This window comes from Hemiscyllium ocellatum, chromosome 7 (genome assembly GCF_020745735.1).
Source record: "Hemiscyllium ocellatum isolate sHemOce1 chromosome 7, sHemOce1.pat.X.cur, whole genome shotgun sequence".
Classification (NCBI taxonomy): domain Eukaryota; kingdom Metazoa; phylum Chordata; class Chondrichthyes; order Orectolobiformes; family Hemiscylliidae; genus Hemiscyllium; species Hemiscyllium ocellatum.
In genome coordinates this window covers 6,726,767-6,746,121 of record NC_083407.1, presented here as the reverse complement: position 1 = coordinate 6,746,121, position 19,355 = coordinate 6,726,767, and the positions used below count along the sequence as shown (strand labels likewise).

The window sequence follows — 19,355 nt, the reverse complement described above, 5'->3', positions numbered from 1 at the left end:
CATTCTTGGCCTCCTACATTGCCACAATGAATCACACTACAATTTGGAGGGACACCACCTCATCTTCCGCCTGGGCAGCCTCTATCTGGGAGGAGAAAGTGAGGACTGCAGATGCTGGAGATCAGAACTGAAAACGTGTTGCTGGAAAAGCGCAGCAGGTCAGGCAGCATCCAAGGAGCAGGAGAATCGACGTTTCGGGCATGAGCCATTCCTGAAGAAGGGCTCATGCCCGAAACGCCAATTCTCCTGCTCCTTGGATGCTGCCTGACCTGCTGCGCTTTTCCAGCAACATATTTTCAGCTCTATTTGGGAGGACTCAACATTGAGTTCTCCAGTTTCAAGTAACCTCCCTTCCCAGCCCCTCCCCATCCTTCCACTGCTCCCTGCCACCAACCGGTTTCATTCCTCACATTGACCCTCTGCCTGTCTTCACTTATCCCCACTTCACCACCCTGCCCCCACCTCCCCCTTTATCTGCAGCTCCCTGCCAACCACCCCCCAGTCCTGAAGAACGGTTACACCCAAAATGTCGACTTCTCCATACCTTGATGCTGCCTGACATGCTGTGTTCTTCCAGCCTCTTGCTGTTTCTTTTGGATTCCAGCATCTGCATTTATTATATTTCTAACCTAATGGAAGAAGAGCAGAAACAGAATTTTGTGTGTTGAACATTCTTGTCCACCCGAACACCATACTAATGTCTCACTGTGCCCAGAGCGACGGGATCACTATTTTTGTGACACAAACCAAGGAGAGCACTGTGGACAGGGATTCTTCACATTTCAGTCTTTCATTTTTTTTACTCTCTGTCCAGATCTCCAACGTGCTCTCACTGTTTATATTTGATGTGGAAGTGCTGCTGATGGACTGGAGTGGACAAAGTTAAAATCACACAACACCAGATTATAGTTCAGCAGGTACTTCCAAATAAACTTGTTGGACTATAATCTGGTATTGTCTGTTTATGTTTCGCTCTTCCTTACAGTCTCTCCAATTTTCTCTTCCTTTGCCACATTCTTATTCTGTCACTTTTTCTTTTTTATCCTCTTCTCTATTTCATTCTCTCCATTTATATCTTCCACCCACAAATCCTCCAATTGTGCTCTCTGTCTCTGTCTCTCTCTCTCTCTCACACACACGCCCATACACTCATACTTTTCCTTGTGCTCTCTCTCTCTCTCTCTGTTTGTGTTGGATCCAGAGCCTCCGATAAGAATCATCAACAGTTCCTCTCCAGTATTAAGTGTACTGACTGGGGATGAAGTTGTCCTATCATGTGAGCTATCACGGCCCAAAGTTGAAGTGAGATGGTTCAAGGATGGGGTGGAGGTGGAGCGAAACGAGAAATCCACAATGGAAATGGATGGAAGACGCAGAAGGCTGACCATCCACCAGGTTACAATGGGAGACCGAGGGATGTACCTGTGTGACGCAGTCGACGACTCGGCCAAGTTTGACGTGAACGTGTCCGGTGAGTCCTATGTTGAGAGTATGCCGCTGGAAAAGTGCAGCAGGTCAGGTAGCATCCGAGGAGCAGGAAAATCGACGTTTCAGACATACGTCCTTCAACAGGAATGAGGCTTGTGTTTTGGGGCTGAGAGATAAATGGGAGGAGGTGAGGTTTGGGAGAAGGTAGCTGAGAAAGCGATAGGTGATGAAGATGAGGGAGAAGGTGATAGGACAGAGAGGGGAGTGATAGGCAGGTCCTGAGGGTGGTACCCGAGTTGGAGGCTTGGGACTAGGATAATGTTGGGGTGTGGGAGGAATGAGGAAGCTGTTGAAATCCACATTTATCCCGTGTGGTTGCAGGGCCCCAAGGTGGAATACGAGGCATTCTTTGTCCAGGTGTCGTGTGTGTACAAGATGATTAGGAGTTTAGATAGGGTTGACAATGAGAACCTTTTTCCAAGTATGGAGTTAGCTATTACGAGGGGGCATAGCTTTAAATTAAGGGGTGGTAGGTATAGGACAGATGTTAGGGGTAGATTCTTTACTCAGCGAGTTGTGAGTTCATGGAATGCCCTGCCAGTAGCAGTGGTGGACTCTCCCTCTTTATGGGCACTTAAATAGGCATTGGATAGTCATATGGAGGATAGTGGGCTAGTGTAGGTTAGGTGGGCTTGGATCGGTGCAACATCGAGGGCCAAAGGGCCTGTACTGCGCTGTATTTTTCTTTGTTCTATGTTACGGTTTGGCAGTGGAAGAGGCCCAGGATCTGCATGTCCTTGACGGAGTGGGAGGGGGAGCTGAAGTGTTAAGCCACAGGGCAGTGGAGTTGGTGGATGCTGGTGGGTCCCAGAGATGTTCTCTGAAACGATCCACAAGGCGGCATTCCATCTCCCCGATGTAGACCACACCGATTGCAATGAATGCAGTAGGTTCCATTGGTAGAGGTGCAGATAAATTTCTGATGGATGTGGAAGGGTCCCTTGAGGCCTTGGACAGAGGTGAGGCGACTGGTGTGGGTGCAGGTTTTGCTCTTCCTGCGGTGGCAGGGAAAGGTGCCAGGTGTGGGTTGTGAACCTGACGAGGGAGTTGCGGAGGGAATGGTCTTTCTGAAACCTGATAGGGGTGGAGAGGGAAATATATCGTTGGTGGTGGGTCCTTTTGGAGGTGGCGCAAGTGGCGGTGAATGTATGCGGAGGTGGTGGGGTGGAAGGTGAGGACTGGGCGGAGTGGGGGTGTTCTATCCTTGTTGCGTTGGGAGGGGTGGGGTTCAAGGGCAGTGATGCATGAAGTGGAGGAGATGCACTGGAGGGCATCGTCAACCATGTGGGAAGGGAAGTTGCGATCGTAGAAAAAGGAGGCCATCTGCGACTTTGAGGTGGAATTGGTCATCCTGGGAACAGATGCAGCGGAGGTGGAGGAACTGGAAATAAAGGATGACATTTTTACAGGAGGTAAGATGGGAGGAAGTGTAGTCTAGGTAGCTGTGGGAGTCGGTGGGTAGTAGATGTCCATGGTTAGTCGGTCGCCAAAGAATGTGATGGAGAGGTCCAGAAAGGGGAGGGAGGTGTCCGAGATGGTCCAGGTGAATTTGAGGTTGGGGTGGAAGGTGTTGGTAAAGTTGATGAACTGTTCACCCTCCTCATGGGACCTCGTGGTGGTGCCGATGCAGTCATCAATGTAGCAATGTAAGTGGTATGGTGCCGGTGTAACTGTGCAAGATAGACTGTCCCACATATTCAACAAACAGGCAGGCATAGCTTGATCCCATGCGGCTGCCATGGCTTACCCCTTTGGTTTGGAAGACGTGTAAGGATTGGAAGGAAAAGTCGTTGAGGTGAGGACCAGTTCAGCCAAGTGGATCAGGGTGTCTGTGGAAGGGTACGGTTGGAACAACGTGAGAGGAAGAAACGGAGGGCTTGGAGACTTTCATCGTGGCGGATCGATGTGTACAGTGATTAGATGTCCATGGTGAAGATGAGGCGTTGGTGGCTGGGGACCAACACCAACCAGTACCTTTCCACCAACATCGTTTCCTCAGACCCCAAAGCCTCATCTTCACCATGGACGTCCAGTCACTGCACACGTTGTTTCACCACAACAAATGTCTCCAAGCAATCCGTTTCTTCTTCTCACGCAGTCCCAACCAGTATCCTTCCACCGACACCCTGATCTGCCCGGCTTCCTACCAGCCCACACCCCACTCCTGGCACCTTTCCCTGCCACCGCAGGAAGTGCAAAACGTGCGCCCACACCAGTCCCCTCACCTCTGTCCAAGGACCCAAAGGATCCATCAACATCTTTCAGAAATTTACCTGCACCTCTACCAATGTCATCCACTGCATCCATTGCACCCGTGTGGTCTCCTTTACACTGGGGAGACAGGGCACCTTCTTGTGGATTGTTTCAGAGAACATCTCTGGGACACCAGCACCCACCAATCCCACTGCCCCATGGCTGAACACTTCAACTCCCCCTCCCACTCTGTCAAGGACGTGCAGGTCCTGGGCCTCTTCCACCGCCAAACCATTACCACCTGACACCTGGAGGAAGAACGCCTCATTTTCTGCCTTGGGACCCTGCAATCACGTGCGATAAATGTGGATTTCAACAGTTTCCTCATTTCCCCCCCTCACCAGTCTCTCTAATTTTCTCTTCGTTTCCCTAATTTTCGTTCTTGCATGCCTTCCCTTTTTTCCTCTTTCTTTTAGTCTATCCATTTATATCTTTCCCGCACCCCCCTCCCCCCAATTCACCAATTTCCGTCCCTCCCCCTCTCTCTCCCTGTCACTCACACACTTTCTGTTTGTCCATTTGCATTGCATCCAGAGCCTCCAGTAAGAATCGTCAACAGTTCGTCTCCGGTGTTGAGTGTACTGACCGGGGATGAGGTTGTCCTGTCATGTGAGCTCTCTCAACCCAAGGCTGAGGTGAGATGGTACAAGGACGCATTTGAGGTGAAGCGGAGTGAGAACTGCACATTGGAGGTGGACGGAAGATGCAGGAGACTGACCATCCACCAGGTTACAGTTGGGGACAGAGGGATATACCTGTGTGATGCAGTTGACGACTCAGCCAAGTTTGAAGTGACCGTGTCTGGTGAGTCCTAAGTCAAGCGACACTTGATGTTGTTCCCTCTGGCTTGGGACAGGGGATACAGATGCCATTCATTTTTGTAACTTGAGACACAGAGAACTCCGTTCAGCGACTGAGGGATAGCCTTGTTGCAGAGAGAAAACTACCTTGGAATTGAAAATATCAGTCACTGACTGATGTTTGTTGTGAGTTGGGGAGACATGCAGTTAGTCGTCAATTAGGATACCAGGATAATATCACAAGGATGAGGGGCAGGAGTAGGACATTTGGTCCCTTGGAACCCAGCCCTGACTTTAAATGAGAACAAGGCTGAACCTTTACTACCAGCTAACCTTCCTGGCCACTTCAGGCTCTTGTGGTGCAGTGCTAGCATCCCTCCCTCTAACCTAGCAGACCGAGGTTCTAATTCCAGTTCAGGTATGTCATAACACATCGAAGTCAATATGTTGGCGTTGTCAATGTATCTATCTCATTCTTAAAAACAAAACACATTAAGCTCCGATTTGCTACCATTGAAATGACAACAGAACGTCAAACCGTCCAACCTAGAAACTGACCCTTTGGTTCTCGATATTGTGCCGAACATTTCAGCAAATTAAACCAATCCATTCTTCCTGCCCATGGTCGATATCCATGAATTCCTTCCTTACTCGTGCTTATCTAAAAGCCCCTTAGATGCCCCTCTCATACATGCCTCTACCAGTACCCTGGCAGTGTGTTCCACGTGTCCACCTTTTTTCATGTGATAGACTTGCCCTCACACAATGCATGGTATCTAGTATTAGATATTTCAACTCTGGGAATGAGAGGAAGAAGACTGTCAGCCATTTGTCTCTGATAATTATGTAAAGTTCTATCAGGTCTACCCTCAGCCTCGGCTGCTCCAGGGAAAACAACCCAAGTTTTTCCTCCTGCTCTTTACAGCTCATACCTTTTAATCCGAGCAGACGTTTGAGGCATCAAAGGGTATGGGGGGAAAGTGAGAATATCACATTTTACTAGAGGATCTGCCATAATTGTATGGCATGATAGAGCAGACTTGAAGGGCTGATGGCTTACATTAGTTTCCATGTCTCCCTCAATTACGAATTGTCAAGCAATCTCTCAATCCCCTAGTTTTGAGTATCAAATGAATGAAGTTTCACATTCCTCTGGTACGGAGAATTTCAACGATACATCACCAGCTGAAGGAAGAAATGCCTCCTCATCACCATCTGAAATAGCTGGCTCCTTATCCTGTGAATAGACCATTCTTGTGGATGCATTTTTCACAACATCAGTGACCCTAATGGAAGAAAAGTAGGAAAAAACATTGTGTGCCAGAGCAAAAGCATTCTTGACCCTCTAAACACCATACCCGTATCTCACTGTCAGCAGTGTGACAGAGTCAGTCTTGTAGTAACGGGGTGGCACGATGGCTCAGTGGTTAGCACTGTAACCTCACACCACCAGGGATCGGGGTTCGATTCCAGCCTTGGGCAACTGTCTGTGTGGAGTTTGTATGTTTTTTCCGGTGTCTGTGTGGGTTTCCTCTGGGTGCTCTGGTTTCCTCCCACAATCCAAAGATGGATTGGCCATGCTAAATTGCCCAAAGTATTAGGTGCACTCTCCGGAGGGTCGGTGTGGACTTGTTGAGCCGAAGGCCCGTTTCCAGACTACAGGGAATCTATCTAATCAAACCAAAAAGAGCTGTTTGGACAGGGATTCTTTCTGCTTTTCCCCGCTCTGTCCATGTCGCCAATGCGCTCCCACTGTTTATCTTTCCTCCTCCCAGTCTCATGAATTTTCTTTTCCTTTCCCTCTTTCTCATTCTATCACACATTCCCTTTTTTCCTCTTAATTTTACTCTCTCCATCTAAATCTTCCTCCCTCAAATTTACCAATTTCTTTCACTTTCTCACTGTCACTCACATACTCTCTCTCCTTTTTGTATTGTATCTAGAGCCTCCGGTAAGAATTGTCAACAGTTCGTCTCCGGTGTTGAGTGTACTGACTGGGGCTGAGGTTGTCCTGTCGTGTGAGCTCTCTCAACCCAAGGCCGAGGTGAGATGGTACAAGGATGGGGTTGAGGTGAAGTGGAATGAGAACTGCAGGATGGACGTGGATGGAAGATGCAGAAGACTGACCATTCACCAGGTTACAGTGGGGGATGGAGGAATATATCTGTGTGATGCGGTTGACGACTCGGCCAAGTTTGAAGTGACTGTGTCCGGTGAGTCCTAAGTGAAGCCACAATTGAACCATTAACATCATTCCGTCTAGGTCGGGATGGGGCTCCCTGCTGTCATTCAGATTTATAACAGGAGAGACAGAGAACTCCCTTCATGATCTCAGGAATGTGTTTTCACACATCCAGATGTTATGTCTGGTTGCAGAACTGAAACTGCCTTGGAATGAGAAAATCCACCATTGTATGATGTTTGTAGTGAGTTGAGGAAACAGGCAGTTAGTCTTTAATTAGGATACGAGGATAAGATCTCAAGGAGCAGGAGTAGGACATTTGAACTCTCAAGCGTGCAGTGACTTTCAATTCGATGGTGATTGTGGTCAATCTTCCAGGCCACTTCGGCCTCCTGTGATGCAATGATCGAATTCCTACCTCAGACCTGGAATGTTGAACTCCCAGTTGAATTATGTCATATCACATCGATGCATGATTTGGAGACACCAGTGTTGGACTGGGTGTACAAAGTTAAAAAATCACACAACACCAGGTTATAATCCAACAGGTTTAATTGGAAGCACTAGCTTTTGCAGCGCTGCTCCTTCGTCAGGTCATTGTGGAAAATAAGATTGAAAGACAAAAATTTATAGCAAAAGTTTACAGTGTGATGTAACTGAAATTATATATTGAAAAAGACCTGGATTATTTGTTAAATCTCTCATCTTTTTAAAATAACCAAAATAACCATGTTGGTTTCAGTTCTTTCATATATAAATCGTAAAACTTTTCTTAGAAGTTACATTCTCAAGTGAACTTTAACAATTGGTGTAATGTCGGCCCAGATAAAGTATTGAAAGTGTTAGCTCCCTGTGTGAGGCTGTCTGTGCCACAGTGGTCAGACTGATTCTAATCTAAAAAATGGATTTACAGAAGCTTACATGGATTCATGCAATTTTTGAGCGAAGTAAAATGTAATTCTGCAGTTACAAATTCATCCCACAAACATATGTATGTATGTATGTGTGTGAGTGTGTATCGGGGGGGGAGGAGGAGGAGGGGCAGAGGGCATTATGAGTGTCTATGAGAGGGTGTATGCATGTGTGAGAGTGTAAAGGGGTTTAAGTCTGTGAGCGGGAGTGTGTGTGTGTGTCCGTCCGTCCATCTGTCTGTGTATAGTGAAATGGGGGTCACCTGTAGTGTGACATGAACCCAAGCCCATTGTTGTGGCCATCCCCATGGGTATCGAACTTGGCAATGCATCTATGCAGGTTGATTAAAATTGCTGTTTCAATGATAGTGGGTCAGAACCTTGCATGTATCTTTTTTAAAAATGAGATAGGTACATTTAGAATATGGAACGGTCCAGTACAGGAACCTGCCCTTGGCCCACAATGTTGTGCTGAATGGGTCCATACCCTTCATTCCTTCCTTATTCATGTGCTTATCTGAAAGCATTGAAACACCCCTATCATATCTGGCCCACTACTATCCTTGCCAACAAGTTCCAAGCATTTAAAACTATGTGTAAAAAACACTTGCCCCTAACATCTCCTTTCAACTTGTCCCCTATTATTAATTGCATGCTCTCAAGTATTAGACATTTCAGGTCCTGGAAAAGTATTATGACTGTCATCCCGATCTATGCCTCTCATAATCTTATTTACTTCTGTCAGATCTGCCTTTAGATTGTGCTCCTGAAGAGAAAACAACCCTAGTTTGTCCAGCTTGTCCATATCCTCTTAATCCAGGTGGCATGCACTTCTCCATGTTCTAGGCATCAAACAGTGTGGGGTGAAAGCGGGAACATGACATTGAGAGAGGCTCAGCTAAAATTGTATGGAATGACAGAGCAGCCTTGAAGCACTGAATGTCTTACTTCAGCTCTTAGTTTGACGTTTCCCTCAATTGTGAAGAGTCAAACAATCTCTCAATCCCAGTCCTGAATTAACTTTAATGAGTGTGGATCCACATTCCTGTGGTGTGGAGAATTCCAAACGTTTGTCACGCCCTGAGGAAAGAAATGTCTTCGGATCACTGTCTAAAATAGCTGGTTCTTAATCCTGCAATTAGCCTGTTGTTGAAGATATATTTTCCACAATATCAGTGATCCGAATAGAAAAAGAAATAAACCAGCAGGAGGTGAAAGCACACAGCAAGCCAGGCAGCGTCAGGAAGCGGAGAAGTCGATGTTTCAGGTGTAACCATTCTTCAGAACTGGGGGGTTGGTGGTGAGGAGCTGCAGATGAAAGGTGGGGCGGGGGGGGTGGAATGGAGGTGGTGGCGGCAGGGGCAGGGTGGTGAAGTGGGGATAGGTGAAGACAGAGCGTACAATCTGTTTGGTCAATAGGAGGAATGAATCCGGTTGGTGGCAGGGAGTAGTGGAATGGATGGGGAGGGGCTGGGAAGGGAGTTGAAAAAATGTGAAGGGAGGTTATTTGAAATTGGAGAACTCAACATTGAGTTCTCTGGGTTGGAGGCTGCCCAGGTGGAAGATGAGGTGTGTTCCTCCAATTTGAGGTGTAATTCGTTGTGAAAATGGAGGAGGCCAAGAATGGTCATTTTGGAAGGGGAGTGGTTAGGGAAATCGAAATAGGCGGTGACTGGGAGATCCGGTCCAGTCCTGCAGGCCCGGCTGTGATACTCGATCAAACGTTCCCTAATTTTACATCCTATCTCCCTGATGTAGGGAAGACCACTTTGGGAGCACCTGATGCAGTAAACTAGGTTGGAAGAGAGGCAGGTGAACCTCTTTCTCACTGGCAAGGGCTATTTGGTGCCCCGCATGGAGGTGAGGGGGTTCGTGTACCGACAGGTTTTGCATCTTTTCCGGTTGCAGGGGAAGGTCGCTGGGGGTTTGGGGGGGCATTCAGTGCAGAGACCAGCACAAACCAAGGACTGACGAAGGGAATGTCCTTGTGGAAGCCAGAGAGGCATGGTGGCGTGGGGAGGGGAAGATATTCTTATTGGTGGGTGCTAGTTGGAGTTGATGAAAGTGTTTAAGGATGATGCGTTGGACGCGTAGACTGGGGTGGGTAGATGAGGACGGGGGGGGGAGGGGGAACTCTGCCTTTATTGGGTTGGGGGTTGAGTTTAGAGAAGTGGAACAGGGAATGGAAGTGGTGCTGCAGAGGGCTGTCAGGATGACAGAGGAGGAAAAGCACGTTGTTCAAAATAGGTGAACATCTGGAATACTCATGAGTAAAATGTCTCCTTGTCCAAGCAGATGCAGCGGAGGCGGAGGAATTGGGGAAATAGGATGGAATTCTTGCAGGATACTGGGTGGGAGGAGATATAGTCCAGGTAGTTATCGTACTCTGTAGTTTTGTAGAAAACGTCCATCTGGAGATCGTCGCCGGAGATGGACCGAGCATTATAACCAGGACAACTGGACCTCCCAGTCACCACCCATTTCAATTCCCCTAAGCACTCCCTTTCTGACAGACTAAGCATTGCAGCCGGGCCTGCAGGGGCCAACTGGACCTCCCAGTCACCGCCCATTTCAATTCCCCATACCACGCCTTTTCTGACATGATCATCCTTGTCCCCCTAAATTGCCACAACGAACCACTTGACAATTTAGAGGGACAAACCTCATCTCACGCCTGGGCAGCCTCCAATCCAAAGGATTCAACATTGAGTTCTCCAATTTCAAATAACCTCCCTTCCTATCCCCTGATTCCCTTCCCAGCCCCTCCTCACCCCTTCCACTGCTTCCTTACACCGACTGGATTCAGTCCTCACATTGACCAACCTGGTCATATCCTCTACCTGATTTTACTTATCCCCACTTCACCACCCTGCCCCCGCCACCTCCTTTATCTGCAGCTCCCCCACAACTACACCCATTCCTGGAAAACAGTCAGACTAGAAATGTTGACTTCACCTCCTGATGATGCCTGGATGGCTGTATTCTTCCAGCATCTTGCCTATTTCTTTTGGATTCTAGCATCTGCAGTTATTTTGTCTCTAACCTAATGGAAGAAGAGCAGAAACAAACTTTGTGTGTCAGAACAAGAGCATTCTTGTACATCTGAACACCATATCAACATCTCACCCTGCCCAGAGTGACAGTGTCACTATTTCTGTAACACAAACCAAGGAGAGCACTGTGACAGGGATTCTTCACATTTCACTCTTCCATTTTTTTTCCTCTCTGTCGAAGTCTCCAACATACTTTCGCTGTTTATATTTGATGTGGAAGTGGCAGTGGTGGATTGGGGTGGACAAAGTTAAGAATCACACAACACCAGACCACAGATCAACAGATTCTTCGAAATAAACCTGTTGGACTATAACTTAGTGTCATGTGTCTATGTTTCACCCGTCTTTGTCTCTTCCTCACAATCTCTCTAATTTTCTCTTTGCTACATTCTTATTCTATCACTTTTTCTCTTTTGTCTTCTTCTCTATTTAACCGTCTTCACTTATGGCTTCCACCTGCAGATCCTCTTCCTCTCTCTCTCTCTCTCTCTCTCTCTCTCTCTCTCTCTAACACACACTCTCACACTCTTCCTCTCTCTCTCTAACACACACTCACACACTCTTCCTCTCTCTCTGTCTCTCTCTCTTTTTCCCTCTCACACACTCACACTCTCATACTCTTGCTCTCTCTCTCTCTCTGTCTCTTTGTTTTTGTTGGATCCAGAGCCTCCAATAAGAATCGTCAACAGTTCCTCCCCGATATTGAATGTACTGACTGGGGGTGAGGTTGTCCTGTCATGTGAGCTGTCACGGCCGAAGGCCAAAGTGAGCTGGTTCCATGACGGGCTGGAGGTGGTGCAGAACGAGAAGTGCACAATAGAAATGGATGGAAGATGCAGAAGGCTGACCATCCACCGGGTTACACTGGGAGACCGAGGGACGTACTTGTGTGACGCAGTTGACGACTTGGCCAAGTTTGAAGTGAATGTTTCTGGTGAGTCCTATGTCTAGCCACACTTGAACCATTGCGATTGTTTCCTATGGGTCGGAACAGGGAGGCACTACTGTCATTCAGATTTACACCAGGAGACACAGAGAACTCCATTCAGCGACTGAGGGATGAGATTTCATGCACCTAGATGTCATGCCTTGTTGCAGAGTGAGAAACACCTTGGAATTGAGAAAATCAGTCATTGCTTGTTGTTTGTTGTGACTTGGGAAGACAGGTAATTAGTCTTTAATTAGGATATGAGGGTAAGATCGCAAGGATAAGCGGCAGGAGTAGGACATCTGACCCCTCGAAACGCAGTTGACGACTCAGCCAAATTTGAAGTGAATGTGTCTAGTGAGTCCTATATCAAGCCACACTCGAGCCATTGATGTTGTTCCCTCTGGATCGGGCTGGGGGCACTGATGTCATTCAGAGTTATAACAGGAAACGCAGAGAACTGAGGGACTGAGGAATGGATTTGAATGCCCCCAGATGTCATGCCTTGTTGCAGAGTGAAAACCACCTTGGAATTGAGAAATGACACCCCAGACGTTATTGCAGGATGTTTGTTGTGAGTTGGGCAAATAGGCAGTTAGCCATTAATTGGGATACCAGGATAAGATCGCAAAGAAAAGGGTCAGGAATAGGACCTTTAACCCCCTCGAACCTTCCCTGACTTTCAGTGAGAGCGTGGCTGAACCTTTGCCACTAGCCAACCTTCCTGGCCACATACGGTTCTCGTGGTTCAGTGGCAGCATCCCTACCTCTGACCTTGACGACCTAGGTTCTAATTCCAGTTCGGGTATGTCATAACACATCGAAACAGATTGATTGACGTTGTAAATGTATCTATTATCTCATTCTTAAAAACAAAACACACCAGGCTCTGATTTGCTACCATTGAAACGACAACAGAACATCAAATAGTACAGCACAAGAACTGGCCCTTGGTTCTCTATGTTGTGCTAAACATTTCGCCACATTAAATTAAACCCTTCTTCCTGCCCAAGGTCCATATCCATCCATTTCTTATTCATGTGTTTATCTAAAAATTCCTTAAATGCCCTATTGTACTGAACTCCCCCACTACCCCTTGCAGTGTGTTCCAGGGATTTGCCATTCTCTGTGTAAAAGACTTGCCCTCACATCTCCTTTGAACGTACACCATCTTTTATTAAATGCACAGGGTATAGTGTTAGACATTTCAACTCTGGGATGAAGATTCAGACTGTCAGCCCTATGTTTCTCATAATCTTATAAACCTCTATCAGATCTCCCCTCAGCCTCAGCTATTCAAGAGTAAACAATCCTAGTTTTTCCAGCTGGTCTTTATATTTATAGCTCATACCATCTAATCCAGGTAGCATCCATTTCTAGACGTTTGAGGCATCAAAGGATGTGCGATAAACGCGGGAAAATGGCATTGAGATAGAGAATCAGCCATAATCGTAAGGAATGATGGAGCAGCCTTGGAAGACTGATGGCTTACTTTAGGTCTTAGTTTCGACACCTCTCACAATTGCGAATTGCCAAGCAATTTCTTAATCCAGTCTTGAATATATCTCAATGAGTGAGATTCCACGTTCCTCTGGCATGGAGAATTTCAAAGACTTATCACCTGCTGAGGGAAATCTTCTCATCACCATCTGAAATGGCTAGCTCTGAATTCTGCGACTTGCCCATTGTTGTGGATGTACTTTTCACAATATAAGTGGCCTTCATTGAAGAAGAGCTGAAAAAAACCGTGTCAGAACAACAGCATTCTTGTTTTGAGCACCATATCAGTATCTCACCTTGAGTATAATGCCAGGATCAGTATTAACGTAACACAAACTAAAGAGAGCACATTAGACAGGAATTCTTCACAAGAAACCTCTTTCTGCTCTTCCCCTCTCTGTGCAAAATTCCAATGCACTCTCACTGTTTATGCTTTCTTCTTTCTTGTCTCTTCCTCACAATTTCTCTAATTTTTCCCTTCCTTTCCCTCATTCTCATTCTGTCACTTTTTCTCTTCTTTCCTCTTTATTTCACTCTCTCCATTTATATCTTCCTCCCTCAAATCCTCCAGTTTCTCTCTCTCTCACTGCCACACTCTTTGTCTGTATGTCTCTTTCTCTTGTCCTATTTATATTGAATCCTAAGCTTCCGGTAGGAATCGTCAACACCTCCTCTCTGGTTTTAAGTGCTCTGACCCGGGGGGGAGGGGAGGGGGAGGGGGGGTGGTGTTTGTCCTGTCGTGTGAGCTGTCACCGCCAGAGGCTAAAGTGAGATGGTGGAAGGACAGGGTGGGACTGAAGCTGAGCAAGAGGTCCACAATGGAAGTGGATGAAGGATGCAAGAGGCTGACCATCGCCAGGTTACAGTGGGGGATCGTAGTTGACAACAGGGCTAAGTTTGAAGTGACCGTGACCGGTGAGTCCTAAATCAAACCATACTCGCACCATTGGCATCATTCCCTCTGCTGTCATTCAGATTTATAACCGGAGAGACAGAGAAATACCATCAGGATCTCAGTTATGGGTTTTCACACACCTTATTACAGCAGCAAAGCCACCTTGTAATTGAGAAATTCACTCTTTCCTTGATGTGAGATGGTGAAAGAGGAAGTTAGTCTTTAATTAGGATAATAGGACACGATCTCAAAGCTAGGGAGTAGGAGTAGGACATTTAACCCCCTCAAGCATGCTCTGACCTTCAGTTAGTTTGTAGTTTAACTTCTGCTTCTAACAAAAGTTTCTTGTTCACTTCGGGCACTTATGGTGCAGTGGTGGCAATCCTCCCTCAGAACTAGAAGACCCAGGTTCTAATCCCAGTTGAGGTATGTCAGAATAAATTTATGCGGATTGATTGAAATTGTCATTTCACTGATTATGAACTAGAGCCTCGTGTGTTTCATTTTGAACAATACAGCACAGGAAGTGGCCCTTTGGCCTACGATATTATGCTGAACTTAATGCTAAATTAAACTTATCTTCTTCCCTGAAATCCTTCAACTTCTTTCTTTTTCTCACTCTCTTACTTTTCCTGTCGAACCAGAGCCTCCTGTAAGAATCGTCAACAATTCCCCTCCAATGTTGAGCGTACTGACTGGGGGCAAGGTTGTCCTCTCGTGTGAGCTCTCACGGCCCAAGGCGGAGGTGAGATGGTACAAGGATGGGATTGAGGTGGAGCAGAGTGAGAGGGCCATGATGGAGGTGGATGGAGGACACAGGAGACTGACCATCCACCCAGTTATAATGGGCGATCGAGGGACATACCTGTGCGATGCAGTTGATGACTTGGTCAAGTTTGAAGTGACTGTGTCCGGTGAGTCTCATGCCAATTGGTGCACAATTGTTTTTCTCCCACCTCGCCATGTGGATTGTCAGTGTGAATCATTTTAGCTTCCACCAGTTCTTCAGCTGACTTGTGCAGTTTGTCTAGCTCAACAGGGATTGTGTTTCCCTTGGACTGGCAAAAGACCAAGCTGCAGTGACTGGTTACAAAGAAAAAGTCTTTGCATTAGTATAACACCATCCACTGCTTATGGATGTCTGAAAACAATTTACAGCCAATTAAATATTGTTGAAGTGCAGTTTTATTGCAAGAAACATAGCAGCCAATAAGAGCACAGCAAGTTTTGTTTGTCTTTTATATAAGTGATTTGGATGACAATATAGAAGGCATGGTTTCATGGCGTGGTAGACAGTGAAAAAGGTTTTCTAAGATTACAAGGGATCTTGATCAACTGAATAAATGGACTGAAAAATGCCAGATGGAATTCAATCTGGATAAATGTGAGGTATTGAATTTTGGTACAACAAACAAGGTTAGGGCCAATTAATGGTAGGGCCTTGGATAGTGTTGTAGAACAGAGGGACCTAGGGATGCAGACACATGATTCTTTGACATTTGCAGCACATATATACAGGGTAGTTAAAAAGGCGCTTGGCACACTTGCCTCCATTCCTCAGTTCTTTGAGTATAGGAATTGGGAAGTCATGTTGAGGTTGTACAAGACATTGGTCAGGAATATTCTGGAATACAGTAGTCCCCCTGTATCCGTGGGTGATACGTTCCAAGACCTACCACCACTATCCATGGTCTGAAACCATGGATAGTAGCGAACCCTATATACAAGTCATTTTTTGTTTGCATCCATACCGATGATAAACTTTAATTGATAAATTATGCACAATAAGACATTACCAACATAAAATAATAATAAAATACATTGTACATTATTATACTCATGCTCTCTCTCGAATAAATGAAATTCTGATGTTTTAGCATAACCCTCAAGGGATGATGGAGCAAAGAAAAAAATGAATAATTTATTTCTGGAATTTTCCATTTAATATTTTCGGGCTGTGGTAAACCATGGATAACTGAAACCGCAGAAACCAAATCAGCGGATACTGGGGTTCTACTATACTGTGTCCATTTCTGGTCACCCATTTATAGGAAGGATATTATCAAGCTGTAGAGGGTTCAGAAGAAGTTTACCAGGATATTGCCGGGTATGGAAGGTTTGAGCTATACAGAGAGGCTGGATAGGCTGAGACTTTTTTCACTGGTGCATAGGAGGTTGAGAGGCAGTCTAATAGTTTATAAAATAATGAGGGGTATAGATAGAGTTAATGGGAGCTGTGTTTTCCCAGGATGGGATTTCAAGACTAGGGGACACATTTTGAAGGTGAGAGGAGAGAGGGTGGTTCACGTGTGGAAGGAAATTATTGAGGAAGTGGTGGATGCAGGTATAATTACAATGTTTCAAATCCATTTGGGTAGATACGTGGATGGAAATGGTTTGGAGGGAATGGGCAAGTGGGGCTAGTTTAGTTGGGAATTATTTTCAGCATCGACTCATTGCACTGAAAGGTCTGTTTCTGTGCTGTATGACTGTGACTCTAAGATAACACGTACAACGACATGATAATGAGTAGATAATATTTCTTTCTTACGTTCCCTGTTTGATAAATGTTAACCTCAGGACACCAGCATTAAATCTCCTGCTGTTCTTATAAGTAGTGGCCTTACAACATTTCAGATCTCCAATTCCCACACCTGCCTACCTCGAGATGGTTGATGGGGTGTCTGTTTAATGTCTTATGTGAAGGACGGCACCTCCCAAAGTGTAGAACCTCCTCAGTACTGTGTAATCAGCCTGAGGCTGCTATGATAAAGAACTGGATGTTGTCTGGCCTTGTCAATGTCAGCAAGATCAGCGGTGGATATGCCAATTACTCACCATCTCCTCCAGTTTCACATCACTGCACTGTTCCCCAATTCAATCTGTTACCTATCCAACTTGATGTCTGATATTTCTCAGCGCTTAGTGAATGTTGGAGATCTTTACCCTTTCCTTATCCTTCTTGATCTGCTGGATAAACCCACAAAGGTCTACTCGCAAACCTTTTTTTAACCACCTCTTGTTGATGGCCCTTGTAATGACTACGCAGCCCCAGTTGTCCTCACCAACCTTGTCCCATTTCCTGTCCTGAGCTAAAGCTCCATCCGTTGCAGCTTGATTCCTGCCATTAATGCAGCATTTTCTGCCTCTGTGCTGAGATAGAAAGAGACTGGTTAATTTAGTGGGAGGCAGTGGTAAGGCGGCAATATCACTGGTCTGGTAAGTCAGAGCCCCAAATCTTCTGGGACTGTGGGTTCAATTCCTACAATGCCAGATGGTGAAATTTAAAAACTGGACTAAAAAATCCATAGTGACAGCTATCACCTGTTGATTAGTGAACTGATGGTTTTCTAATGTCCTTCAGGAAAGGAAATCTGCTGTCTACATGTGACTCCAGACTCTTAACAATGTGGCTAACTCTTTGCTGCACTCTGGAATGATGGAAAAAAAAATTCAATTCAAGGGGTAATTTGGCGAGGCCTCTGCAGGTTACAGAGGGACGTAGATAAGCTGCAGAGCTGGGCTGAAAGGTGACAAGTGGAGCTTAATGTAGAAAAGTGTGAGGTGATTAACTTTGGAAGGAGCAACAGGAATAAAGAGTACTGGGCTATTGGTACAATTCTTGGTAATGTGGAAGAGCAGAGAGATCTTGGTGTCCGTGCACATAGATCCCTGAAAGTTGCCACCCAGGTTGATAGGGTTATTAAGGCATACGGTGTGTTAGCATTTATTGGTAGAGGCATTGATTTCTGGAGCCAGGAGGTCATGCTGTAGCTGTATTAAACTCTGGTGTGGCTGCAATTGAAGTATTGCATACAATTCTGGTCACCGCATTGTAGGAAGGATGTGGCAGCTTTGGAAAAGGTTCAGAAGAGATTAACTAGGATGTTTCCTGGTATGGAGAGAAGGTCTTATACGGAAAGGTTGGATTTGTTGGAGAGAAGAAGGTTGAGAGGTGACTTAATTGAGACATATAAGATAATCAGAGGGTTAAATAGGTTGGTCAGTGAGAGCCTTGACATAGCTTTAAATTGAGAGGTGATAGATATGAGACAGATGTCAGAGGTAGTTTCTTTACTCAGAGAGCAATAAGGTCAAGTGAGTTCTGAGAAGATTTGAAGCTCAGGTTGAGGTTCTGGATGTAGGTTTGTTCTCTGGAAGGTTCGTTTTCAGGCGTTTCGTCACCATGCTAGGTAACATCATCATGAGCCTCTGGATGAAGCACTGGTGGCATGGCCTGGTTTCTATTTGTGTTTAGGTTTCCTTGGGTTGGTGATGTCATTTCACACGGTGATATCATTTCCTGCTTTTTTTCTCAGGGGTGGTAAATGGGATCCAAATCAGTGTGTTTGTTGATAGAGTTCCGGTTGGAATAACATGCTTTTAGGAATTCTTGGGTGTGTCTCTGTTTGCCTTGTCCTAGGAAGAAAATACCTGGCAAGAACTGTAACAAACACTACATTGGACAAATACTAGCCACCTGGATACATAAATATCAACTAGCCACAGGAAGACATGACCCACTCTCACCAGTGTTCTTACATACAGATGAGGAAGGACACCACTTTAATTAGGATAACACATCCATCCTCAGTCAAGCCAAACACAGACACGTGCGAGAATTCCTAGAAGCATGACATTCCAACCAGAACTCTGTCAACAAACACATTGACTTGGATCCCACTTATCACCCCCTGTGAAAAAGAACAGGAAATGACATTACTAACCCAAGGACACCTAAACACATTAATAGAAAGCGGGCCATGCCAACAGTGCTTCATCAGGTTACTCACTGATAATGTTACCGAGTATGGTGATGAAACATCTGAATATTAACCTTCCAGATCAGCGAGCAAACCTACATCCATTAGTTGGGACGTAGAACATGCTGCCTGCAACAGTAGTAGACTCACAAACTTTAAAGGCATTTACAGGGTCATTGGATAAACATTTGGATGAAAATAGAATAGTGTAGGATAGATAGGCTTCAGATTGGTTCCACAGGTTTGCACACATTGAGGGCCAATAGGCCAGCACTATGCTATAATGGTCTATATTCTATGTTCCTGTGTAGCTCAAACTATTGCGTCAAGTCCAGTTCATCCTATGGCAGTAACATCGCTCGCTCTGTGCCACCATGACTGATGTGCCACTGAAAATCCTCACCATTGCCAATAAACCCTTTTTCCCTGACAATTCCAATGCCTCTACAGCTGTCCGCCTTCCATTCTCTGGAAACCTGAAGTTGTCCTCATCTTTGCTCCTTTTTGTAATCCCAACTGTGCAGAAAGAGGCAATTCGTGCTATTGAGTCTTAGGAATTCTCCAAAGAACATCCCACCAAGT

At 45.7% G+C, this 19,355-nt stretch overlaps 1 protein-coding gene across 1 annotated transcript in view; it reads left to right on the top strand.

Annotated features, from left to right (window-relative positions):
• LOC132817707 (obscurin-like) overlaps positions 1-19,355 on the top strand; it is a 306,454-nt gene that overhangs the window by 148,460 nt on the left and 138,639 nt on the right. The window contains exons 23-27 of the mRNA XM_060828232.1: positions 1,202-1,471; positions 4,276-4,545; positions 6,485-6,754; positions 11,352-11,621; positions 14,655-14,924. Coding sequence (XP_060684215.1) covers positions 1,202-1,471; positions 4,276-4,545; positions 6,485-6,754; positions 11,352-11,621; positions 14,655-14,924 — 1,350 coding nt within the window. The remainder of the gene's footprint in view (positions 1-1,201; positions 1,472-4,275; positions 4,546-6,484; positions 6,755-11,351; positions 11,622-14,654; positions 14,925-19,355) is intronic.